Source organism: Aulonocara stuartgranti, assembly GCF_965226115.1.
Source record: "Aulonocara stuartgranti genome assembly, chromosome: 19".
Lineage (NCBI taxonomy): Eukaryota > Metazoa > Chordata > Actinopteri > Cichliformes > Cichlidae > Aulonocara > Aulonocara stuartgranti.
Window position 1 is genome coordinate 11,992,697 of NC_138955.1, and position 26,814 is coordinate 12,019,510.

A 26,814-nucleotide genomic window follows, 5' to 3' on the forward strand; every position below is an offset into this window, starting at 1 on the left:
AGATGAGACAAAAATCGACTGTGGCATGAAAATTAACATTAATGACATGCTGCAGTGGTGTATAAACACCTGGGGAAGAAATGCTCGGTGCATTTAGGAAGCCCCTCCACAAGCCCGAGCCTTTAATGGCGAGATGTTCAGGCTGAACCAGCCCTAACTATAAGCTTTATCAGAAAGGAAAGATTTAAGCGTAATCTTAAAAGTAGAGAGCATGTCTTCAAAGTCTTGAATCTAGATGAAGGGATCAGTGTTGGTCAAGTTACTTGAAAAAAGTAATCAGTAACTAATTACTGATTACTTCCCCCCAAAAGTATTCCCGTTACTTTACTGATTACTTATTTTCAAAAGTAATTAATTACTTAGTTACTTTTTAAAAACACGATTTACAACCTGAATAGGTAATAAAGCAATAGATCTTTCAGCCCACTTTTTCTGCATAATCCATCATACAAAAGGTAATCAAATGGAAAAGTCTTTTTTTAAAACTTGTTTTATTAGTTTTAATCTTTTAACTTTATGCATCAAGCAAAAATTAAATTATATGCACCATTCTCTGACTGGAAGAAATTTGTTTAACATTTAAACCTATTTTCTGCACATTCCAGCACATAATTTATTTTTTATTTAGTCAGTGGAAGAATCCGTGAGTTTCCCATTACGTGGTAGCGCACTCCCGGTGCTTGCTTGGAAGTTTAGGTGGTTTTTTTCACTGTAAAAAGAAGTTTTACACTTGCAAGAAAATCAGGGTTTTAGTAATGCAGTAACGCAGCGTTCCTACGGGAAAGTAACGGTAATCTAATTACCGTTTTTGCAATAGTAATCCCTTACTTTACTCGTTACTTGAAAAAAGTAATCAGATTACAGTAACTCGTTACTGCCCATCTCTGGAAGGGATACATGTGTGGCAGGTTCAAAATGACTAAAGTCAAGAAAAAATGTACTGGGGTAATAAATGTGCTTCATGTAGGCCCATTAGATCTGGGAATTGTTTGTCAGCAGATGTGGAAAACCAGTATAGAGTCATGAATGTGAATAAAATAATGTTGTAACTAATAAAGCAATTAATTAAGAATCTGGCTATATCTGTGAAGCACAGGACACTTAAAATGTTAGCCTGATTTATTTCCACACTAAAAACAGACACAATGTGGATTGTGTTACCTTTTTTTTACTTGTTATAGCACATAAAATGAGTTTTCACTTCCTAAGACAGGCTAGCCTTACTTAAATCGCGTCCTTGCTGTTTTTGAATAATAATAATATATTTTTATTAATATATTATTATTATTGATAACGATCTAGACACGCCCTGGTTTCCTTTCCGCGTTTTTACCTTCAGGTTAGGAGCCATCTAGTGTTGATCCGTTGCTAGGATCCACTGTTGCTAGGTTAAAATGTCAGAGTTGCACCAAGCTGCAGCAGCAGGCGACTGTGATCAAGTTGAGGAGCTTCTGAGGGAAAATAAGTGCAATCCCAACCAGAAAGACATCGACTGGTACAGCAAGACACCTCTCCACTGGGCAGCGGCTAAAGGTAGTTCGTTAAATACGTGAAAATGAGGCGTATCCGTGTCCCCTGGTGACTGCGCAAGTCTTGGGCTCAAATTACCTGTTCGCATTCGCTGGAAAATGAAAAATGTGATTAGACCACGTGTACGCTGTTTATGCAACATAAATGTTAGTGTCAGTACACTAAACTGCGCTTTATACCGTGCGTAAAAACGATTTAGGCACAAAGTCGGAATTCATGAATATTTGTTAGAGCTGCCTTTTCACTAAATATTTAATACAGTAGACAGCATTCATTAAAAAAATACTTTGGAAACAGTTTCTCCTTTAATAGCCATAAAGATGACGATTTTTCTGTAAAAGCTTGACAAAAAAAAGCCCTTTCCTCAATTCTATTGATTCAACATTGAAATCTGACATTACATCAAATTTTTAAACTACATTAATATTGAAACAATATCAGAGTCGGATAAAATACATTTTAAAGTTCAACATTGATGTTGAACATTTATTTTATATCAATTTTTCACCCTCTGTTAAAAGTGAATCAGTGTTGAATTCTGATGTTGATTTTTCCATCACTTTTGCATGCTCCGTTAATAGTGAAGCAACAATGAAATAATCCTTTAAAAATCAACAGGACTAATACTAAACCACTGCAAATTATCATCAGCATTTAAACCTGTGCATAAGACAGTTGTGTATGATCTAAAAACAGGATAACCATTATCTGTTAAACATTATGTTACAATTTAACATGTCCATAATAATATCCCAATATTATTAAGCATTACGTTTTATCTTTGCATCAATTAAGAACAGTTTATTATATAAAAACTTTTTTTTTGTTCAGTGTATTATTTTGAATTCATTGATTCTAATTTACTCTGGAATGGGGCTGGATATTGGGTGTCCTGCACCACCCATCTGATCTGGAGCATATAGGAGCCATTCCTGCACTTGTTGGGCAAAGGCAAATTCAGAAACTGCATTTACCCTCAGCTGCTGAGTCAGGCCATCTGAGACAAAAAACAAAATGTGAGCCAACATGGGAGCTACAGGCCAACCTTGTAGTTTGCTAAGAATCAGAGTTTTGAGTTGCTGCGTCCAGACCAGTCTCTAAATATTCAACAATGTCTTTTTTGTGCTTGTATGTTAAAACTGTGATTACACACTATAGCCAATTTTTTAGGTACACCTTTTCAACATCTCGTTTATTGTCATTTCTAATGAGCCAATCAGATTGCAGAAACGCAGTACTTTTAGGCATGTGCGGCACTGTACAAAAGCCTTGCACTACACCTCATTTCTTTATATTTTGCTTCCAAGGTGCCAGACTTGTTCGTAAATTTTTACCGAAACCACTACCTTGACCTCAGCAATAGTTTTCCAGTCTTTCAACATTATTTGGACATGCTTGGCCTGCTTTTTTACTCATTTTCAGTCCGGTCCTTGTACCTGACCATTTTTTTAGAGGAATCAAGGAAAAAACGTGACTGGACTTTTCTTGAAGATGTTTCGCCTCTCATCCGAGAAGCTTGTTCAGTTCTAAGACCAAATGGTGGAGAGTCCCAAGTGTGAGTTGTCCCTTAAGAGGGTCATTGACCCACTATTGATGAAAGGTGGCTTTTTCACACACACACAATAGACAAAGACAACATCTCCCAAGATTTCAAACATAGAGAGGTCTCTTTTCAGGTTTTCTGGCTATTTAGGGCGAGGCAAGGTCTCACAATGGTTTCACCCAAAACCTCTGCTATGGCCCACACCCTTTTTCACACCTTGAAAAAGGGTGTGGGCCATTATTAGCAAAGGTTTTGGGTGAAGCCATTGTGAGATTCTCCACACTGCTGGAGTAAATATACTTTGTTACTGTACTTAAATAGAATTTTCCGTTCTCTGCACTTTACTTGAGTATTTATGACTACCTTTTTACTTTTTCTCCCTACATTTTTAGAGAAAAATCTGTACTTCATCAGCACTACAGGAGAGGAGACGCATGAAAAGAGTGGCTTTTTGTGTGTCAGGCATGCTCCTAGCTAAAGGTCCAGCTGCTGTTTTTTACAGGGAGAGAAATGAGTGAGCCAAAACCTTAAGGAGGGTCCCTGAAAACGTTTATAAAACACTCTGCACAATATTGTTTAATTTCCCCAATAGCCCTAATTCATCAAAATAAGTATTCTTAACTTGCTCACAAACTAATTATATCTTTCCATAGGACACACAGAAATGGTGAGGATACTTATAAAGCATGGAGCCAGACCATGCCTGAGGACAGAGTATGGGTGGACCCCTGCCCATTTTGCTGCAGAGTCTGGTCGGCTGGCAGTGCTGCGGTTGCTGCACTCACTCCATGCACCTATTGATAAGGAGGACTGCTGTGGAGACAAGCCAGCGCGTATAGCCGAGATATACGGACACCAAGACTGTGTTAGATTCCTTAAAAAGTATGACATGAAGCCCGGTTCTCAAATTGTTGTAATTTTAATAACAATAAACTATATATAATATAATGCTTGTACATGATTAATATATGGTCTTGTTTTGTGTGTTACAGAGCAGAGATAGAGTGCGAGGTTTATCGCAAGCTATCAGCGCGAGAAGGGGTTTCAGTGGATGACACAGATGAGGAGTGGGCAGAACGGGACAAAGAAAACTTAAAAACTGAAGCAAGATGTGAGCCCAAATCCCATTTACAGAAATAAAATCCTCACGCAGGTTTTCTTCTATCCTTTCAGCTGAGAGTTTTCCTTCAGCTCTTCACTGCTAAGTGCTATTTAAAACATGCAATGTACAGTATTATTAAATCACATTTCATATGAATATGTATATTGAACAAAGAAAGACAGATAAGTGTAATAATTATTAAAACTTCTGATTTGTATTACTGCAAGTAAAACAAAATAAACAACAAAGAAACAGTCACATCAAAGAGTAAATGTAGCTCATGAATCGAATATATTTGATTTAAATGTAGTGTTTTGTGAGTATACATGTGTGCAGGTGTTGTTTAGGACTTTTTAGTTGTTGTTTCCAAATTTGTGGAGCTTTCGCTGATGGTTGGTGGAGCCTGCAGAACAGAGGAAACAGATGTGCGTCATTCATTATGAGTTACCACGGTTATTTACGAACAAGCTGTGGTTCACTTACTTTTTTCCTGAAAGAATTCAGCAGTGCTTCACGGGTCTGTGAAAATCAGAATAAAAACATTTGATGAAAAGATTTCCAAGGATATTTTTGATGATTGTTGATAATAATTTCATTAAAATAATTGAAATAACACAGAATAAACCTGAGAACAACTACAACAATAATGACATTGATTCAGCTGTGGATTTTACATCATGCGTTCCTGCCATTGGCTTCAAACTTTAAATATATTCAAATGTTATCACAGTGATACAGCAGCATCTAACTAAAACTAGGTAGGCCTCTTATCTCTAGAAGTAAATGACTTTACCATTCTGTCCCCCAGGCACGTGGTCAACAAAATAAACAAACCCTAGAAAAGAAAAACAAGCATTTAAAAAAAACAGTAATACTTTTAACAGAACAGATATTGAGTCTGATCAGTTTAATAATTGTGACCATACCTGGAATGCATTGAGCACAACAAAAGCGTAGTTCACAGCTAAAGTCACAGCTCCAGCTGTGAGGTCCAGACTAAATGTTGCAAATCCAAAAATCCATGGCAAACCAAAGATTGGAGTCAGAAGAATAACTGATCTCAGGACAGTTTTGGCAGCCTGTATTTCTTTCTCATGAGACTTTTCTCTGCTCCTATGGTCCAGAAGCTTCATGATTACCACTATCATGGCAAACAAGTTGATGAAAACAATTATACCAACTGGGAGAATGAATGTATAGATGGTTCCTTTCAGAAGTCCAGAATAAACCAGCCAACATGTTTCCAAACTGAAATACGTGCCTGGAGCGCCGCCGTTGTTGGTGAGAAATGTGATGAAAACAATGAGAAAAGGACAAACGTAGCCCAGGATCAACGAGAACCTCAGATAGGTTTTCTTGCCCACTTTGTGAAACAGGAAAACTGCCTGATGAAGGAGCATGGTGCTCAGGCTCAACATCCAAAAGAACATGGCCAGGTAGCAGAAATGCTTCAGAAGAGCTGCAATTCTACACCAGATTTCTGAAATGATCTCTGGTTGAGAAGATGCCAGAAAACAGCAATCTGCCACCAGCAAACAAAGAGAAATGTTCACGTGGGCGGTATGGCGCAAATGTAGAGTATTTGTCTTGACTACTTTGCTCCAGACGATCAGTTCTATCAGGAGGCTGATAACGAGTGACACCACTGATGCAGAAAGTCCAGCGTACGTTATCTCGGTCATGTAAGGGATTTCAATGGGATACCGAGACATCAGAATGGCAAATGAAGTCAGATGATTGCAAGTGCACTCGTCAGGTTTAGAAACGCCCCCCCATTTACATCCTGCATCTGTCCATTTGCTCTGGTTGTAGTTCCATGAGACACATTGTAGTTCAAAATGGCGAGGCCTTGGTGTGAGCAATGGGAACTTTAGTGTAATCTCAAGGTTTTCTTTTCCCCGTTGAGTGGTTGTTGACACAACAATGCTGTTGATGTTAAATGTTTGTGTTGTATTGGGCAAATAGTCCTGCAGGTATTTGAATCCAGCTGTTTTTACGATGCCATTTCCTGAGTTTTTAACAGTGACTGTGGCATTGAACACCGTATTGGTGCATTCATCTCCGCTGCATGTCTGTACATGCAAGTTAGTTAGAGTTGAATCATTACTTATGTTTGATATCGCAATTAAATCCTCTACTGACTGCAGATATTTCTCAGCCAGGGTTTTGTTGCTTTCAGGATTCGGATTATTCCACGAGTTTCCAAGAGACCCATCCAGCAGATTACTAGATGAGGCCAGGAAATTCTGAAAAGAAAGACAAAGGTTTGCAGCTCATATAGCTGTGATGTTCCCATTAAAGATTAATCATAAAAAATGAGTTAGTTGTCACTCGTCAGCAGCTGTTTTATGGTATATGGTTTAAATGAGCAATGAACTTGGTGTAAAAGTTAAATAGTGATACTGTACTACTAATGTATGTAAATAGCAATAAATACATTGACCAATACTGGAGATTTGTTTCATTGTAACTCTTAAGGTTTGTAACTTTAAATACAAGTATTTATACTTATCGATCTTAATGTTTTAAATGTTTTTAAATAGTAATAACAAAGATATTCTTTGGTGCTTACGTTACTTGTGGTTGTGTCATTTACACCATGGTTTGTCAGAATGATAGACATGGTGCTGATCACTTGAACTGATGCATTCAAATTGGGAAACGTGTTAATAGTCTGTGGATTTTGAGTGGCATTGGTAAGACTAAAAAATATTGACTCTGCATTTTTTTCTAATGCCCCAAGTCCAGTGCCAGAAATCTGTAACAAGAGCACATATGTATTAGGCAAGCTTAACTGTGTCAGATGTAACTGTGTCAGCGACTTTAACAAAAACACTAGAGTACTTTCCATTTTCCTGTCCTGTAAAAATAGCAAAACAGTTGGATAATTTGTTGCTTTATATTAATACGATTACTTTCCTTTCATGTGTAAAAAACAAAATAAAAAAATAAAAAGTGACAAGATGATAACCTCAGTTATAAAATTTAGGCTTACCACTGCATTTTGCAGTATATTGTCGAGGTCGAAGTTCACACATCTTGATTCTTCCTTTCTCCATATCCCCTCCAAGCTGAAAATATTAATTAAAAAAATTAAATGTTACACATAAATTCTAATATATATACTGCTTAAATAATTTTCTTAATCAAAATGCAAACAATTATAGTTTTTGGACAGTAAAAGAAACAGAACTTTTAATCCAAATAAATAAATAAAAATAATTTATTATTATTATTTACATTATTACATACTACACATGATTGGTTATATTCTTACTCGCATATCCTTGTTCTTTGCCCAGCAGAGTTTTTGCATTTTAAAACTGCAGTAAAAGTAGCTTTTGTGGCTTCCCAGTCACCTTCAGCTGGACAGTACTTATCATTTACTGTTTTAGGGAAGAAAATTTCATATAGTTACAAAGACAATATTCTAAAACTGTTAAAACTGAATTTGTCACAAAATTTTTTTCCTGTAAAGCATACAAATATATAAATATTTGATCCTTCAATGAAGTAATAAGTATTTCCAGAATTTAGTCATGACTGCATAATCCTTGCCAGATTTTACCCAAATGTATTTTACAATGTAGTATAATTCAGTATGTCACAATTACTATATTATTATACACTAATATCATGCACCCTCTTTCAATTGCAAGGTTTTATATATCAGGATGTAATTTTAAAAACTTGTCTGGACTATAGAAAGTTCTGAAATTATATAATTGCAACCTCAGATAAACAAATGGCCTCACATGCAACTCTAGAAACTAATACAGTACAGATTCGTTCATGGTTGACTCAGTGACTGAAAGGTGCCCGGGTCCTGTCCCATCACAGGACCTGGACATCAACCCTTCATTGTGCTGACAGTTGGCATGAGCTGTTTGTGATGATATGCTGTGTTTGTTTTTTGCCAGAACTTCTCCCCTCTGGTCTTGACCTTTCAAAGGACATTGTTCCTGAAGTCTTGTAGTTTGTTCAGTTGCAGTTTTTCAAACCTAAGCTGTGCTGCCATGTTCATTTTTTAGAGACGAAGATCACTCCTGACAGCCTTTACAAAACAAGCCATACTTATTCTTCTTTTTCCAATTGTATTCTGATTAACTTCAACATTTAACATGCTAACTGAGGCTCATAGAGTCTAAGATTGACTTCTAAAATTGTTTGTAAATGGCCTTATCACCCAGCCCAAGATGGGGAGTAACAGTTGTTGATGTCTTTTTGCTTCTTTTTTTTTTGCATTAACACATTACTGAATTCTCCAGACCAGCAAAGTGACAAAACATCTGCTTTTATTGAGGCGCTCACACTTACTGACAGCCTGTTAATCTATACAAAATACAAATATAAACAAAACCCATAATAACATATGTGTGTCTTAAAGATACATATGTGACTTCTTTTTAAACTTGTATATCTTTTATTTTTCTTGAAATGAATTAGGAATCGTTTTGGGGCATTTAAAATGATTCATTTGACTGTTGTCTTTAAGGTAAGTAATCATTTAAAAATGTTTCAGGCAGTTTATGTTAAAATATCAGAACCTGTTGTTGTGAACTGGCACAAATGAATGAAATCAGATTCATTTGTTTGTTGAAAGTTTTATAGTTACTTAGTTCTTTTTTTTTTACTTCATTGTGGGATCATTTGTGGGTAATTATGCCTTCAATAATTCCCATTGCAAAATACAAAGACATACCGGAAATGATATTGAAGCGCACTGTAGCCTGTCTTACATTCCCAAGTCTGTTGGTAAATGTACACACTGTTGTATCTACACTTGTGCTATGAGCACAGATGATTATTTTACTAGTTGTATAAACTAGTATGTTGCCGCCTGCAAGAATTGAATATTCATGTCATGTATTTTCAGAACAATTTTGCATAATAAATATTTTAATTGAAATTAAATGAGACCAAATAAATTACTTACTCTGAGTTTCTAATTGGCCTTTGAGACCTCCATCCCATGTGACATTATAAGGTTCAGTACTATTGCTTATCTCACATTTGGCTTTTGCTTGGAGAATATCATTTTTGGTTTTACAGCGTGGAAATGATGGCTCCGTGAAGACGTCAATGTCCGGTAATAGTGCTACATCCAGTTGAGCACTGGCTTTGTGTAACATGTTGACTGTACAGCCTGATGTGGTGCAATTACCCGTTTGGTGATAGATACATGAGAACTGTCCTAAGAAGCAAACACAAGTGGGGTTAAAGCCAGCAGATTTAGATTCTTTTCATTCTGTTTGTTTCTGGTCCATAGAGGGGTGGTTGGGGGGGGGGGGGGGGGGGGGGGGGGGGGGCTTTCACATGTGTGTTAAAAGTGCATTTTTTCTGTTTTGCCATCATTGTATCATCTTTAATTATTAACAGTACCAATAATAATATAATGGAACATTCATACATACCATTCCAGAGTTCTGTGACGTTACTGAGGTTGACTATACTGTTAGTTCGTGATGATGTATAAACTGTTGAAACTGTTCCAGTAGTTATGTCATATTGCCCTTTGCTATTTATTATACTCCATTGTGGGTAAATTTTCAGGTCCTCTTTGGTTGTGCATCTGATCACTTGGTTGGTGGCACCATAAGGCACAGGCATTGGTGGCATCTTTAAGTTGACAAGACCTGTGGAGGAAAAAATAATAATAATGAAATTTCAGTCCCTGAAACTTAAAAACCTATCCAGTGCTGTGAACACCGCAGATTGAAGGTACTGTTTTGGAGCAACAGAATAAATCTTAAAATTATTATAAACTAAAACTAGATGCATAAAGATCTGTGACTTTCATTTTATCTTCATCAGAGTAATGATTGCATCCATAACAAATCTGATTTCACTTTGGGTTTTTTTTTTTTTTTGGTGGACAGAAAATGATGATCATGGAGAACTAAGAAGAGAACAGAATTTACAGAATTTTTAAACTCACATGTTGGAAAGAATTTCTTGCATACAGTACAATGCACCCCTCTGCAGCAAGATTACATTACCTGAAGTCTCCATAATAAGTGAGGCGGACAGACTTTGGCCAATCTTTACTGAATTACTTATCAGAGCTTGTGAATCGATGCTGGAGGCGATGATTATTTTAAAGTCTGCAATGACGCTACCAATCCTTCAAACAAACAAAAAAAAGAGTGATTTTACATTTTTATTAGATAAATGTAAAAACATAATATTTTATTTGTAATTGCACGAATATACCTGAATCTTGTAATGTTTAAAAAGTCAAATCCCCACAGAGTGCTGTACACTGTTTTCATCTAAGAGGTAACAAAGGATGGAAATAAAGTGAATAACAGTAATTTCTATTTTCAAGGTTAAAAATTATGCTGTATACACTTAAATGCATTTTGAGAAAAACATTATTACCTTTGTCAACAACCCATCACTGCATTTTGCATATTTAGGGTTTGTTATATCTTCCAAACAATCTGTATATGTAGACCCCTGCAGTCTAAGAGACCCTGTGATGGTAACTGTGAGCAAGAAAATGTCATTTTGGGGGATGCTTTTAACCTTGATGCTCACAAATAACCAGATGTGCAAAAACAGTTAAATTGACTTAATACCTGTGGTGTTTAGGACACATTTTGCATCTGCACTTTTATCCAAAGTGCATGTTGCATTGCCACAACATTTTGGATTAGACTGACAGAAAGTATCGCTCCATCTGTGGTCTGGTTTGCATTCACATTCTTTGCTGCCGGTACCATTTGTGCACACTTATGAGGACAAGAGTTATTCAGGGTTAGAGCTAGAGGTTATATAAGTATTTTCTTCATAAATCACAGCATGATGTGGAAGATTGGAAATTAGTTTACCTGTTGTCATTACAGGTGCTACAACAAATGTATTGTTACACGTAAAATTCTTCAGTATGCTCGTGATATTTGCAATTGCACTTTTGTCTATTATCAGTTTGGCATAAAGCATTTGTGTTGAATTATCAGCCTGTGAAAGAAAAGTGATTCCATTTTTTTCTTCTTTTTTTTTTTTAATTTCATGATACAGTTGAACTTTAAGATCAAAATGTGTAATTGTGTGTAATCAACAAACCTGACAGAAGTTTATGCCCAAGATGTAAAGAAATAAAAAGGTCCACATCCTGTTTTGGGAAAAATAAATGATATTTTTAAAAAGCATTTGGAGTACACAGCATGCTATAATTAAAATGTTCCGCTTCAAAACAAATGAAGGTGATGCATGAAAAAGATTTTCTGTCGCTTTATCTTTCCCGTTTTGCACACATGAGAGAGGAAAAAAAACACATTTGAATATGATGCAGTACAAAGAAATCCGCTTATCTCGAAAGAACAGTTAAACTGTGCAGGTGTATCTGATAAAGTGTGTGTCTAGCTTGTATTACAGCACTAGCTCTGTAAACAAGTAAGTTCCCAAAAAATTGGATGATGTGTAAAAAGGCGGTGCAATGATTGGTAATCATTTGACTAAATATAGTTCAAGTACAACATAAACACCTTTTTTAGAGAGAAAAATATATCCGCAGCAAGCTACAAAATACTCTAAGAATGAAAAAGAAATGTAGATTCTATGTTGTATGATAGACATTAAATAGTAAAAACAAATCCACACACAAGAGACAAAGCTGAACTCTAATATAGAACGGCCATTACTGTTGAGCCTGGAATTACAAACCGTTCCATCCATCCTGCCAGGCTATCACACAGAGGAACTATTCATGCCCACATTCACACCTCCCTCCAGTTTAGAGTATGTTAACCTAACTTGGCTGTCTTTTGAATGTAGGGTGTGGCGAACCCTGTGGCAACTCACGGCATCACGGGGAACTCACGCAAACTCCAGGCAGAAAGCTCCAACAGGCTGGTGACTTAAAACCCAGGACCTTCATGCTTTTAATTAACAGAGCTAACCACTCCATCACTGTGCAATCCAATTTAAAAAGAGATGTGATATAATACTATGTATGGAAATCACTGCTTGGGCTCAAGAACACTTCTGAAAGACTCATTACAGCAAGACCATGTCAGACCATATTTTATGTGGTCGTGTACAGTATGGCTCCTAAACTGGCCTGTCCAATGTCCAAATCTTTCACACACTGCAAACATGTGGACCACAAAAGCAAAAAAGGTGATGCGGCACAGCCTTCTTTAACCCTCTCAGGCTCAAATTAAGTTTTAGTTGCTAATGGACAACCAAGTCCTGCAGTGGTACTTCTGAGTAAAAAAAAAAAATGTATGTGGGGTAATCAGGTTGTTAGTTTTTAACCGTTGCAAATCGGCAACGCCTGCCTGGAGAGGGTTAAAAATATTTTTTAAAAAGGTTTTAGATTTTTTTATGTTTTAGGTTATATCATTTATACTCAAGCAAACCAAGCGATTCAGAATCTGAAAACTTTATTAATCCCAGAGGAAGTTTTGCAGTCTCAGTTTCTCCAAGATAGTAAGGACATGATCGAAAACTGCCAATATTAATAGTGTAAAAATGCTCTAATATAAATATCCTGATATATTACACAAAAAAAATTACATTTAAAGCTGACACTGAGGCGCTTATCAGACCGACAGCCAGAAATCATACCCACAAATCAGCATCAAACTTCAAATACATTTACAAACAATTCCGGCGGAGCTCACGGGCGCGTCACTGCAACCCCCCCTGGCTTCTGCTCCGCGGCTGCTGAGTGAGCCCTCATCTGGGACTCTCCTCAGCTCTTTCTGGGACAGTGGCGCGGCTGCCCATCTGTTGGTCTTCCTTGGTCTCTTGTGTTCTGGGGGCCTCTGGATGTCTGGAGTTTTGATCTCCTCCATACCTGCTTCATGCCCTGGAGGACGGGGCTGTGGCCCCCCCACACCCTCTAGCAGATCATTACATGAAGGAACCTTTTAAAAAAAAACAAGCGCGTCCATGCTCACAGGTGTACACACGGGTGATCACACCCACAAACTACACCCTTTTTGGCTCCTACCTCAAAGCACACTGTGTTCTGTTGATCTTATGTGCTGCACAATAATGTTTAACATTTAGTATTTACTGTCATATTCCCATATATCATTGTGATGTTGTTTATTCTATTACTCTTGTTCTCTTCTGCTTGTTTTCTTTTTTCTTTCTCAACAGGTGATCCAGGTGATCGATATATGCATTTTCTTTTTCTTTTTCTGCCCATTCTGTTGGTTTTTGTTTTTTTGCCCTTTTCCCCCGTCCCTCTTCTCAGCTGTTTCTCTTTCTTTCTCCCCTTCTTTCCCCCAGTCAAGTCTGTCCCGTATTCAGCAAGTGAAAATAAAATAAACAATAAAAGGTGACACAAATGGACCATTATGGCAAGGCTGGGATGGTCAATTTGGTAAAGTAAATCTGTTGGGCATCTTTCTTTGCCTTTAGACAATAATTCTGATGGCAAAAGAGCCAAACGGGACAGGCAAAAGAAAAGAAAAAAAACAACAACAAAAAAACAAAAAAACAATCCCAAGTTTCAAAACACTATTTTCAATTCGTTTTAAATGATACTTTACACACATATCCAAACATTTTTGTGAAAGCGTCACTAACCTGCTGTACAAGATGGTAGACGGACCCATCGGTGCTCAGAAATGATGAACTATCAACTGATGGAGCTCTCCCTACAGCAACTTACAAGGTCGGCAGAAGACTAAAACCTGGTGTCTAGTAATAGGAGTATATGATGAGTTACTGTAAGAGGTTACTGCAGATACATATGCAAATTAAAAAGACTTATGAAGGACTAATTTGACTTTCAAAAATAGAATGAATGATGTTGGTGTCCATAGTATTAGCATATATTTTCACTTCGAAATTATGCGCACAGAAAAACATGCAATGGCATGCTCACTTTAAAGTCTGTTCAAGTTTTCATCTTTGCTTTGTGCTGTTTGCTTAGCGTTCTGATAGAATGCTCTTATCTATGCATAAAATGTATAATTTACATGAATCTAATGTCTTTGATATACTGTTTGTTGATAAGGGATTGATAACGTTGACATTTTCATATATGAAATAATTTTTTATGATTTAATATATGAAAACCACTTTATTTTTTTACATCTGTCACGTTTGCCTTCAGTTGGGATTGGCATGCAATCCCTCGATAACCTGTATTATATTTATTCAACATCCAACTTGCTGCTTCACACTAGTGTAGGCGTGTGTTAATGTGATGTTTGTTTACATGCTTTTGACTGTATGTAGGAAATTCTTTTGGATTTCTTGGAGTATTTCATCGTGGACTGGGAGAATATACAAATGATAAACGGTGAATTACAAGAGTTTGTCTGAAAATTTAGCAGGAGATAAAATGTGGCCTATGGTTAGCCACACGTAGAAACTAGCCAATTTAATGTTTCACGGGGATGTACTTTTGATGTTACTTTAGTGGCAAATCAGCACACTACCAAGCATCTATATTTATTTTTACATTATTTACATTATTATATAACCTTTTTGTTGAGGACCCAGAGCTCTGTAATGCAGGGCTCCTAGTTTTTGGGTCCAATTTGCACAATCATTAGAGGCCTGAGCTTAAAACAAGGACCTTATTCACTCCAAGCATACAAATCTTCAGTCAAATTATATGTATCAGGAACTGACTGTTCATACGCTGGTAGGAATATGTGAATTGTACCCACATTACAGGAAATGTATTTGGAGAGTCAGGTATCTAACTCTTATTTTATTTTATTTTTTAAATAAAAACTTTACGCATCTCTAATTACTGAACTCCTCACCCTGTATCTAAGGGAGGTGCTGAACTCCTCCACTTGGGGCAGCAATTTGGTCCTGACCCACAGTAAGCACTCTACCATTTTCCAGCTAAGACCTCAAATTTGATTCTCATTCTCACTCACATTCATGTTGATTCTCATTCCCTCCACTTCACACTCGGATGCAAACCACTACAGTGAGAGCCAGAGGCCACCACCCGATAAAGCCGACAGAACCACATCATCTGAAAAAAGCACAGATGAAATTCTGCACATAAAATTTATAAACAGAATCAAAGGGCAGCCCTGGTGGATGAAAACCACATTGTTCCTCCTGTATCTGAGGTTTGACTAAAGGGTCAACTCTCCTTTCCAGCACCCTGGCATAGACCTTCCTGGGGAGGCTATGGAGTGTGATCTCCCTGTAGTTGAAGCACAACCTCCAGTTGCACTTCTTAAAGATTGGACCCCGGTCTGCCAATCCAGAGGGACCGCCCCGCATAGCTGGACTGGCATACCGGGCATTTGCCCGGTGGCAAGGCTGGACTGGGACAAAAAATCGGCCCGGGCATTTTGACTAGAGACCGGCCCACCAGGATAAAGATTGAAAATGTGACGTCATTCAGGGGTAAAACCGCAAAGGATTCTGGGAACTTGTGGCAAGAGGTACTAGCGCACGCAGGCTTTCAATTGAACTCAGTTACACAGCGATAAAAAGAAACCCAAAAAATGGCAAGAAACTGTTGTATTATTAACTGCAATAGCCGGCCGCATGACAGCCACGGGAAGCCGACGGGTAAAGAGATCGTTTTTTTTTTTATCGGATTAAGTCGTTGAGGAGAAATTTTTTAAGCCATGTTTCCGAAGTAAGAGCCGACGGATGGTCTGGATATACCAAATATAACGTCTCAGAACACTCCAGCTCACAGGTTAGTCTGCTCCAAGCATTCCCACAAAGGTCAGAGTTTTGTAGTAGTTAATACGTCATTTTTCTTAACATAATTGGTGATATAGGTTACAAGCAAGTCTGGCGCCGAACAGAAATTGTTGCGCTATGCTCCTTTGTTTATTGTGTTTATTGTGCATAAATAGTGAATTGTCCTGACACAATATTGCGTTTCGCTTCTGTTATTACCATGGTACATTGACAAAAACATATACTTTTATTCACAGGATAAAACAGTTGTTTTGTATCACTAATTGTCCAGTACGATTACAGCATACAATATTATTGTCACTGCTACATTTCTGTGATGCTACCAGAAATTATTTCCACTACTAATTAATTACCATTGAGCTCAAAGGTTATTTTAATAAACGGTTAACGAATGTGTATTTATGACGACGATTTGTGAGACTGGTAAACTTACCTTTGTTCGTACGATGGTCTTTCGTTCTACACGGTGCGTTTCAAGGTCCTGTACCCATCCGTCGGTAAACTGTACCTGGGCTTGTTGCAGTGACCTGAAGTTACTAAACTTCATGAGTGTATGCACTCACTCCAAGAACCGTATAATTATAAATATGAGCGTGGTGAAAGTTGGGCAGCACGCTAACGTCTTTTGTCCACTCTGTGTACTCGTAAGGGTCTAACCCTTTCACTCCTTTGATTTTTTCCTCGTATCTTTTCTTTGTCTTTTCGTCGAATCTGTCTTTGTACGGACCGGCATTGTTCTCCTTTTGTTTTTGCACATTCCTTTTTGTGCGTCAAAGAAAAAACAAGAAGGCATTGGAACCGGAGAATGAACGTTTTGCGGTGCTGCAAATGCTTGCATTTGATGCGGTACTTGGATTGTTTTGCCACGAGTTCCCGGCATGCAATGCGCGAAAATCACGTGATTGCTAAACAAGGCAGCCACCAGCTTCCTCCCAGCTTCTATTTATAGAGTTGCTAATTATTTGGCATTATTGCAGCAAACCAGCCTATGAAATGGATGAAACATCGTGACTGGGTTCCAGCGCTACACAAGGGACCTGCTGCAAACATACCACCATGCCAATCAGATTACTTCTTCCATGTGAGGGTGAAGAGGGGACCCTTCTGGATAAGATGGTGAAGGTTTGCTGCGTTTTGGTGAACAGTGTGATAATAAAACCAGGGAAGAATGAAACCTGCTCCTGTTAAATATTCTTAAGTCTTGTGCTGTTAAAATTGCTGTATTTTTTCAAAAGATACAGTAAATAATGTTAGTAGTGGGTGATGTCATGTAAACACTCATGATTTTGTGTAAACATTTTGTCATTTGTAAACTATAAATGACATGGATTCTACATTGTAACTGATGTGATGTTCTATAAGGTGGTTTCAATAAAAAAAAAAGAGGCAAAAATTAGTTTGTTTCTTTATTCAACTTTTGAACAGTGGGACTCAGTCAGTATATATTCAGTAAATGCAAATTATTTACACGGCAGTGCACTACAGGCATAAATCTAGACCCCTAGATAAAACATTATGGGTCATTCCCACAACCCACAGCTTTACTGTGTTCCAGCAAAGTATCCAATAGCAGTGACAACTCCTCCAAAGTAGCAGGTGGGATTTTTCTGTTTTGAGGACAGCTCCTTTTACCTGTCACTACAGATGGTCTGTTTAGGTTTTGATCAAGAGCCTTTTTTTGGGCAGCTGAAGAGGAGAAGTCTATCTTATGGCCAACCTCTGGCTGTATCTTGGTCATATTACCCAGCAAAACCCAGTATGCAGGTTCATCTGTAACAGTCCTTGTGCCACGGATCAACACTGTTGCTTCTACATTAAACAGAAGAGCAGCGACATGGCTGCAGGTCTCTGCGACTCCGGCCATACAGGTGCAGTGGGCGGCTTCAACCTTCCCTGTGATGCTCACAGTGACCCATGGCTGCAATGCTGGTTCATTCAGTCTTTGAGAGTGCAGGACCTGAAACACACACAGACAAAGTTCATTTAAAGACAAGAACTATGAGCCAAGGCCGACGTAAATGTGTTTAATCTACTTTATCATAAATGTAACAAAGTGTTTAGAAAGTTAGCACATACATGTAATTTTTCATTTCTTTATGTGTCCATCTATAGAACGCTGCATGTTATAGTGTAAATCTGCCTGCAGAAAATGAACCTAAAGTATGTACCGGTAATGCAAGGATGTCATCACTTTAGAGATGGAGAAAGCATAAAGTGACAATTATGAATCCCTTAATATGATAAGGAGATTCTGCAGGTCATTGATCAATATATAAAATTAAAATAAATTGTATTTTTAGTGACACAAGATACAAACATGGAAGCAAGATGTTTAATTAGGATTATTTATAATAAATATGAATAAATTAGTGCAATTTCTTTAACCATAAAGAATAACAATCCTTCAGGAGAATGTCACATCAATGCACTGAACTCGCTATGTTATCCACCTAACAGCCTCCACATGTTCTCACTGTAATTTCCCCTCATGAATGAATTTATGCTGCACTAATCTGAATGTTTGCAAGGAAATCAAACGCATTTCACTCGCAGTACTCGAGCTGACTTACCTTTGCTTGAATGACGACTTGTACGCGCTGATTCCACAGATAAGGTACGAAAATATGTGAGCCGTCATTTGTGAGCCGCGGTCAAGCCATCCGCCTCCTATCCGCCGCATAAATTTCCTTGCGCGTTTACACCAGTCTTTACGGTAGCGCCTTTTCGCTTTATATCCTGATTGAAAGCCTAGACTCGCGCACACGTGCACGCGCGTGAACAGTCACACGCACGCGCGCACACAAATTACAATGGAACAGCCCAATACAGCCATCGTGACAGTCTGGTTGCATATTCAAAAATTCATTAAAAATCATTCTTAAAAGTTGATGCCAAGCTTTCAACACAATCCTCTTCTCGGACACCTACTTTACCTCTGGGCCAGGTTTTACCCAGATTTACTGTAATATTACTCAGAAATCACAGTAAACTCATATTCAGTGCAATACAGTCAATGCACTACAATTATGTTTATTTCAAAAATTCATTAAAAGTCATCCTGAGTAGTTGAGGTCCAACTTTCAACACATCCCTCCTCTGGGACACCTACTGTACCTGTGTGCCAGGTTTCAGCCAGATTTACTGTAGAATTCCTCAGAAATTAAAGTGTACTTGTATTCAATGCAATACAGTCAGTACAATAGAATTATGTCAATTTTCAAAAATTCATTAAAAATCATCCTGAGTAGTTGATGTCCAACTTTCAACAGATTCCTTCTCTGGGACACCTACTGTACCTGTGTGCCAAGTTTCATCCAGATTTACTGTAGAATTCCTCAGAAATTAAAGGAAACTTGTGTTCAATGCAATACAGCCAATACACTACAATTATGTCAATTTTCAAAAATTCATGAAAAATCATCCTGAGTAGTTGATGTGCAACTTTCAACACATCCCCCCTCTGGGACACCTACTGTACCTGTGTGCCAAGTTTCATCCAGATTTACTGTAGAATTCCTCAGAAATTAATGGAAACATTTATTCAATCTAATACAGTCAGTACAATAGAATTATGTCAATTTTCGAAAATTCATTAAAAATCATCCTGAGTAGTTGATGTCCAACTTTCAACACATCCCCCCTCTGGGACACCTACTGTACCTGTGTACCAGGTTTCATCCAGATTTACTGTAGAATTCCTCAGAAATTAAAGGAAACTTGTGTTCAATGCAATACAGCCAATACACTACAATTATGTCAATTTTCAAAAATTCATGAAAAATCATCCTGAGTAGTTGATGTCCAACTTTCAACAGATTCCTTCTCTAGGACACCTACTGTACCTGTGTGCCAAGTTTCATCCAGATTTACTGTAGAATTCCTCAGAAATTAAAGGGTACTTGTATCCAATGCAGTCGGCCAATACAGTAGAATTATGTCAATTTTCAAAAATTCATTAAAAATCATCCTGAGTAGTTGATGTGCAACTTTCAACACATCCCCCCTCTGGGACACCTACTGTACCTGTGTGCCAGGTTTCATCCAGATTTACTGTAGAATTCCTCAGAAATTAAAGGAAACTTGTGTTCAATGCAATACAGCCAATACACTACAATTATGTCAATTTTCGAAAATTCATTAAAAATCAACCTGAGTAGTTGATGTGCAACTTTCAACACATCCCCCCTCTGGGACACCTACTGTACCTGTGTGCCAGGTTTCATCCAGATTTACTGTAGAATTCCTCAGAAATTAATGGAAACTTGTGTTCAATGCAATACAGCCAATACACTACAATTATGTCAATTTTCAAAAATTCATGAAAAATCATCCTGAGTAGTTGATGTCCAACTTTCAACAGATTCCTTCTCTAGGACACCTACTGTACCTGTGTGCCAAGTTTCATCCAGATTTACTGTAGAATTCCTCAGAAATTAAAGGGTACTTGTATCCAATGCAGTCGGCCAATACAGTAGAATTATGTCAATTTTCGAAAATTCATTAAAAATCATCCTGAGTAGTTGATGTCCAACTTTCAACACATTTCTCTTCTGGAACACCTACTGTACCTGTGGGCTAGGTTTCATCTCAATCCGATGCATCAATAATTGTTTAATATTGATGGATCAAAAGTGCTGCGGAGAGAGTCATGACAGGGACTATAAAGAGACAGCATATTTGCTTGTCTTCACTGACTAGCTTTGAAATCCAGATTTTAATTTTAGAATATTAGGTGTACTTGTGGTTTGTATAGAATTTTAATGTTGAACAGGAATCAGAGTCTTCATCTCTTAGACCTCTCTTCTGTGGATGCAGCTCACATCATTCTGTACAAAACGATAATTTTTAATTCTGCAACGGTTTATAACCTGCATAGTTCACATTTCTGTATAGCTGTATATCTCATACTTCTGTATAGTTTTTTTTATTTCATATTCTGTATAGTTTTTCATATTTATATCCTGTTCATAGCTTGTACTCACTACAGCCTGTACATACTTATAGTTATAGCATATTCATAACTTACTTCATACTGTGTACATTGTAACATACCATAATAGACCCATTTCTGTAATATACTTACATACCTATATTATTGCTAATATATATTGTAATACATCTATTACAATATATACTTCTTGATGGATGCAAACTGCATTTCGTTGCCTTGTACCTGTGACATGTGCAATGACAATAAAGTTGAATTCTATTCTATTCTATTCTAAATTAATTCAGAAGACAAACACCCGTCTCTGCTTTTGAGATTAGCATTAAAACCCTCAGTTTTGACAAATAATACAGTTATAGTGGATCAGGTGACCCTGAATCTTCCCTTATTTGTGCTGCAATAAGCCTAGGCTCTTGCTGACTTCCCATCATGTATGAATTTTTTCCTTCTTTGCTCGTTCTGTGTTTATACACCTCTCTGCATTTAATCATTAGTTAGTATGTATCTCTTGCACAGTGTATATGTTGTCCTATGGGTGTCTCTCCTTGAGCCTGTTTCTGCCAGATGTTTCTACCTCTTCAAATGGAGTTTTTCCTTCCCACTCACACTAAATGTTAGCTCATATGGGGTACTTAAATTGTTGGGGTTTTCTTTGTATTATTGTTGCGTTTTTACCCAGCAACATAAAGTGTCTTTAGGTGACTGTTGTTGCGATTTGGTGCTGTATAAATAGAATAGAATAGAATAGAATAGAATAGAATAATGTACTTCAGACCGGGAGATTGGCAAAATGTATAAATAGGATGGCGATTAGGGGAATTGGAGACGGCTGTGTAACACAGCAGGGATACATTGGGAATAAGAAGACAGTGGAAGTAAGACTCAACACAAGAAAGAGACAAGAGGCCACCAAACTAAAACACAGACTAAGACACACGAGCTTGACACAGACAAAAGCATAAACAGACATGAAGACAAGACTGGCTTTAACACTAGAGTGTTTTCACAAGTGTTCCATCTACTTGTGGAACGCTGAAGAAGAACTACACTTAAAAGCAACATGGAACTGAAAACAAAAGAATACATAATGTAAACATATCATCAAATAATCCAGGACTCACAAGCAATGATATGATGAACAGAACTATAAAGAACAAAACTGAGAAATGCTTGTTAAACTGACCAAGAACTATGTCATCATGTCATTTTTTAATATCATAGTTAATGTGTCCTGATTTGTAGATAGTGCCATCTTACAAATACCAGGAAATCCAACTCGGTGACAAGCCAGAGTTGTCTGCCCACACACCCACTGACTAGAAAAAGGGTCCAAGACTCTTCAAGCTGGGATACAGGCATCAAAGAAAAAGATGTAAACAGATAGAAAGTCATTAGGAAGGCATAGTCTGTTGTTGCTGCTGCTGTCAGACTTTTAAATTCATCCACTTGTGTCAGACACATACTGAACAGGAATAAACATGACTCACTGCACTATCACTTTGTATGCCACAATGTTTGCTTAGACACCTGTATGCTTATATTGTTTATTATATCCCAGAAACATTAATGTTAAAACTTGTGCTCCTATGTCTATATATAAGTTTATTTTCATATATCTATATTAATCTATTTATAGCTCCATTCCCTCACTTCATTTTATACAATTGCTTTGTTCCTGCATGAGAGCTATTTAAAGTGGTTTCACACACAGTGCCTCCAGATGAATACAGAGTAGTTTTGGACAGCAGAGGCTGGAGAATGGTATTGCTCTCTGTGTGAAAAATAACTACTTATTTGAAATGAAGATGAATGTATGTTGTCAAGGCAAAAAAAAAGTTTTTTCTTTTAAACAGTACATTGCATAATGAGAGTTGGCAATTCGTCTTGTAATTGGAAGGTTGCCGGTTTGAGCCCCGGCTCCCACAGTCTCGGTCGTTGTGTCCTTGGGCAAGACACTTCATCTAAAACCTACTGGTGTTGGCCACAGGGGCCGATGGCGCGATATGGCAGCCTCACTTCTGTCAGTCTGCCCCAGGGCAGCTGTGGCTACAACTGTAGCTGCCTCCACCCGTGTGTAAATGAATAGTGGATTTGTAAAGCGCTCTGAGGGTCTCGAAAAGCACTATATAAATGGAATCCATTATTATTATTATTATTATTATTATAAGATTAGGGAAACCTGCAGTCAGCTGAGACTGCAGAAGTCACTTGGATGAGTGACAAAACTTTTCTCCCATTGAAAACGCTACGTCCAGATGAACAGAATCAACCTTTAGGGATTTAATTACCTGGATGATTGAGCATGCATCAAGACATTCTCCATGTTGTTTCTGAATTCTTTGTCACATTATGAATAATGTATATAATTTTGAATAATTTCATGTAAATTTAAGTCTTATTAATAGAAACTGAGGAAAGAATGTAATTTGTTTTTACACGTCAAGATACTTGGATATGGGGATTAATAGGTAGTTATTTATATATTTTCATTATCTTCTGTATTTCAAACTGTAAATTAAGCTTGTTTGGTTATATTTTTTATTGCACTCTTGTAATTTTTCATGCTTATACTTTTAATACATTTTTGATAACATAAACGGGGCGATTGTGGCTCAAGAGTTGGGAGTTCGCCTTGTAATTGGAAGGTTGCCGGTTCGAGCCCCGCCTCGGACAGTCTCGGTAGTTGTGTCCTTGGGCAAGACACTTCACCCGTTGCCTACTGGTGGTGGTCAGAGGGCCCGGTGGCGCCAGTGTCCGGCAGCCTCGCCTCTGTCAGTGCGCCCCAGGGTGGCTGTGGCTACAATGTAGCTGCCATCACCTGTGTGTGAATGGGTGGATGACTGGACGTGTAAAGCGCTTTGGGGTCCTTAGGGACTAGTAAAGCGCTATATAAATACAGGCCATTTACCATAAAAATAAACCTGAAAGATACCTGCATTTTTCAATACAAAATTCACAGATATTTTCAAAATTGATTTGGCATGCAGCATTACATTGGTAAAGTATAATATATTGCATTATAAACTTTCACAGGATCAGTACTGGACTATATCAAGTTCTGTATTGCAAATGTGACTGTGGACAAAAGCATTCGGGTTTTCCCAAACCAAAAACACCGGATGACCAGCGACGTCTGCACACTCCTCAAACCCCACAATGCTGACTTTACAGGGAGTGCAGAATTATTAGGCAAATGAGTATTTTGTCCACATCATCCTCTTCATGCATGGTGTCTTACTCCAAGCTGTATAGGCTCAAAAGCCTACTACCAATTAAGCATATTAGGTGATGTGCATCTCAAAAAATGAGAAGGGGTGTGGTCTAATGACATCAACACCCTATATCAGGTGTGCATAATTATTAGGCAACGTCCTTTCCTTTGGCAAAATGGGTCAAAAGAAGGACTTGACAGGCTCAGAAAAGTCAAAAATAGTGAGATATCTTGCAGAGGGATGCAGCAGTCTCAAAATTGCAAAGCTTCTGAAGCGTGATCATCGAACAATCAAGCGTTTCATTCAAAATAGTCAACAGGGTTGCAAGAAGCGTGTGGAAAAACCAAGGCACAAAATAACTGCCCATGAACTGAGAAAAGTCAAGCGTGCAGCTGCCAAGATGCCACTTGCCACCAGTTTGGCCATATTTCAGAGCTGCAACATCACTGGAGTGCCCAAAAGCACAAGGTGTGCAATACTCAGAGACATGGCCAAGGTAAGAAAGGCTGAAAGACGACCACCACTGAACAAGACACACAAGCTGAAACGTCAAGACTGGGCCAAGAAATATCTCAAGACTGATTTTTCTAAGGTTTTATGGACTGATGTAATGAGAGTGAGTCTTGATGGGCCAGATGGATGGGCCCGTGGCTGGATTGGTAAAGGGCAGAGAGCTCCAGTCCCACTCAGACGCCGGAAAGGTGGAGGTGGAGTACTGGTTTGGGCTGGTATCATCAAAGATGAGCTTGTGGGGCCTTTTCGGGTTGAGGATGGAGTCAAGCTCAACTCCCAGTCCTACTGCCAGTTTCTGGAAGACACCTTCTTCAAGCAGTGGTACAGGAAGAAGTCTGCATCCTTCAAGAAAAACATGATTTTCATGCAGGACAATGCTCCATCACACACGTCCAAGTACTCCACAGCGTGGGTGGCAAGAAAGGGTATAAAAGAAGAAAAACTAATGACATGGCCTCCTTGTTCACCTGATCTGAACCCCATTGAGAACCTGTGGTCCATCATCAAATGTGAGATTTACAAGGAGGGAAAACAGTACACCTCTCTGAACAGTGTCTGGGAGGCTGTGGTTGCTGCTGCACACAATGTTGATGGTGAACAGATCAAAACACTGACAGAATCCATGGATGGCAGGCTTTTGAGTGTCCTTGCAAAGAAAGGTGGCTATATTGGTCGCTGATTTGTTTTTGAATGTCAGAAATGTATATTTGTGAATGTGGAGATGTTATATTGGTGTCACTGGTAAAAAAAATAATTGAAATGGGTATATATCTGTTTTTTGTTAAGTTGCCTAATAATTATGCACAGTAATAGTCACCTGCACACACAGATATCCCCCTAAAATAGCTAAAACTAAAAACAAACTAAAAACTACTTCCAAAAACATTCATCTTTGATATAAATGAGTTTTTTGGGTTCATTGAGAACATGGTTGTTGTTCAATAATAAAATTATTCCTCAAAAATACAACTTGCCTAATAATTCTGCACTCCCTGTAGGTCTGTTGACAGATCTCTGTACAGGTCTGCTCGAGCTGACCTGAAAAGGGGTCCCACCTGTCCAGCAACAACACACGAGAGGTGTGGCATGGAATAATAGACATCATAAACCACAGAGGCAGAACTGTGAAAACAGAAAACCTGAGTGTGCAGATAGCAGAGGAAATAAACAGCTTCTTCGCCCGCTTTGAAACACCACAACAGCAGCATTCATCTGCCTCAGCCCTGCTCCCATCCTCATCCTCACCTGGTTCCTGCACCGCTCCATTCACTGTAACGGAGCACGATGTCAGATGTGTGTTCCTAGCAGTGAACCCCAGGAAGGCGTCCAGACGGAATACGTGGTAAAGTGCTAAGACCATGTGCCCACCAGCTCACCCTCATCTCCACCAGAATCTTCAACCTCTCACTAGATGAAGCAGCCATCCCATCCTGTCTAAAATCAGCCACAATCATCCCAGTGCCAAAGAAGTCTCCCATCACCAGCCTGAACTATTATTGCCCTGTGGCCCTCACACCGGTAATCATGAAATGCTTTGAGAGACTAGTCCTTCAGCACCACCAAGGATTACCTCCCCCCAGAATTCGACCACCACCAGTTTGCATACCGTGCAAACAGATTCACAGAAGATGCCATCACCCTCCACTCGGTGCTGAGTCACCTAGAACAGCGGCAGAGCTACGCCAGAATGCTCTTTGTGGACTACAGCTCACTCGCCCATTGAGAGCCTACTAACTTGCTGCATCACAGTAGGGTACGGCAGCTGCACTAAGTGCCTGAGTTCTGTTATTTAGTGTCACTTTGAAAGGACACACATCCAGCATTCACATATAATTGTTCTTTCAATTTTTGATAAAGATTACAGTGAATTGAGATGTAACTTGGCCCAGAGGTACGGTAGGACGCCCAGAGTAAGAAAGTGTTGAAAGTTGGACATCAACTATTATGTATGATTTTTAATGAATTTTTGAAAATTGACATAATTATATTGTACTGACTGTATTAGATTGAATAAATGTTTCCATTAATTTCTGAGGAATTCTACAGTAAATCTGGCTGAAACCTGGCACACAGGTACAGTAGGTGTCCCAGAGGGGGGATGTGTTGAAAGTTGGACATCAACTACTCAGGATGATTTTTAATGAATTTTTGAAAATTGACATAATTGTAGTGTATTGGCTGTATTGCATTGAATACAAGTACACTTTAATTTCTGAGGAATTCTACAGTAAATCTGGCTGAAACCTGGCACACAGGTACAGTAGGTGTCCCAGAGGGGGGATGTGTTGAAAGTTGGACATCAACTACTCAGGAT

At 38.3% G+C, this 26,814-nt stretch overlaps 2 protein-coding genes and 1 long non-coding RNA gene across 3 annotated transcripts; 1 reads left to right on the plus strand and 2 right to left on the minus strand.

The window, feature by feature from the left end:
• The first annotated feature begins 1,313 nt into the window (after positions 1-1,313).
• Positions 1,314-4,221, plus strand: ankrd66 (ankyrin repeat domain 66). The gene is made up of 3 exons (XM_082516595.1): positions 1,314-1,533; positions 3,727-3,955; positions 4,066-4,221. The coding sequence occupies exons 1-3, from the start codon at positions 1,395-1,397 to the stop codon at positions 4,211-4,213; spliced, it is 516 nt and encodes a 171-aa protein (XP_082372721.1). The 5' UTR covers positions 1,314-1,394; the 3' UTR covers positions 4,214-4,221.
• Positions 4,222-4,465: 244 nt separating this feature from the next.
• Positions 4,466-13,809, minus strand: LOC309695736 (adhesion G-protein coupled receptor F3-like). The gene is made up of 17 exons (XM_082516593.1): positions 13,722-13,809; positions 11,244-11,292; positions 11,009-11,138; positions 10,757-10,909; positions 10,557-10,663; positions 10,389-10,447; positions 10,175-10,299; positions 9,590-9,811; positions 9,112-9,369; positions 8,878-9,015; positions 7,453-7,561; positions 7,171-7,246; positions 6,748-6,933; positions 5,102-6,421; positions 4,969-5,010; positions 4,659-4,694; positions 4,466-4,578 (listed from the first exon to the last, which is right to left on the minus strand). Exons 1-17 carry the CDS (start codon positions 13,748-13,750, stop codon positions 4,519-4,521), a joined length of 3,099 nt encoding a protein of 1,032 aa, XP_082372719.1. The 5' UTR covers positions 13,751-13,809; the 3' UTR covers positions 4,466-4,518.
• A 3,411-nt stretch (positions 13,810-17,220) lies between these two features.
• Positions 17,221-19,735, minus strand: LOC309695985. Its single transcript, XR_014273286.1, has 2 exons — positions 18,398-19,735; positions 17,221-17,784 (listed from the first exon to the last, which is right to left on the minus strand). It is a non-coding gene; the product is annotated as an uncharacterized lncRNA (long non-coding RNA).
• Positions 19,736-26,814: the final 7,079 nt, after the last annotated feature.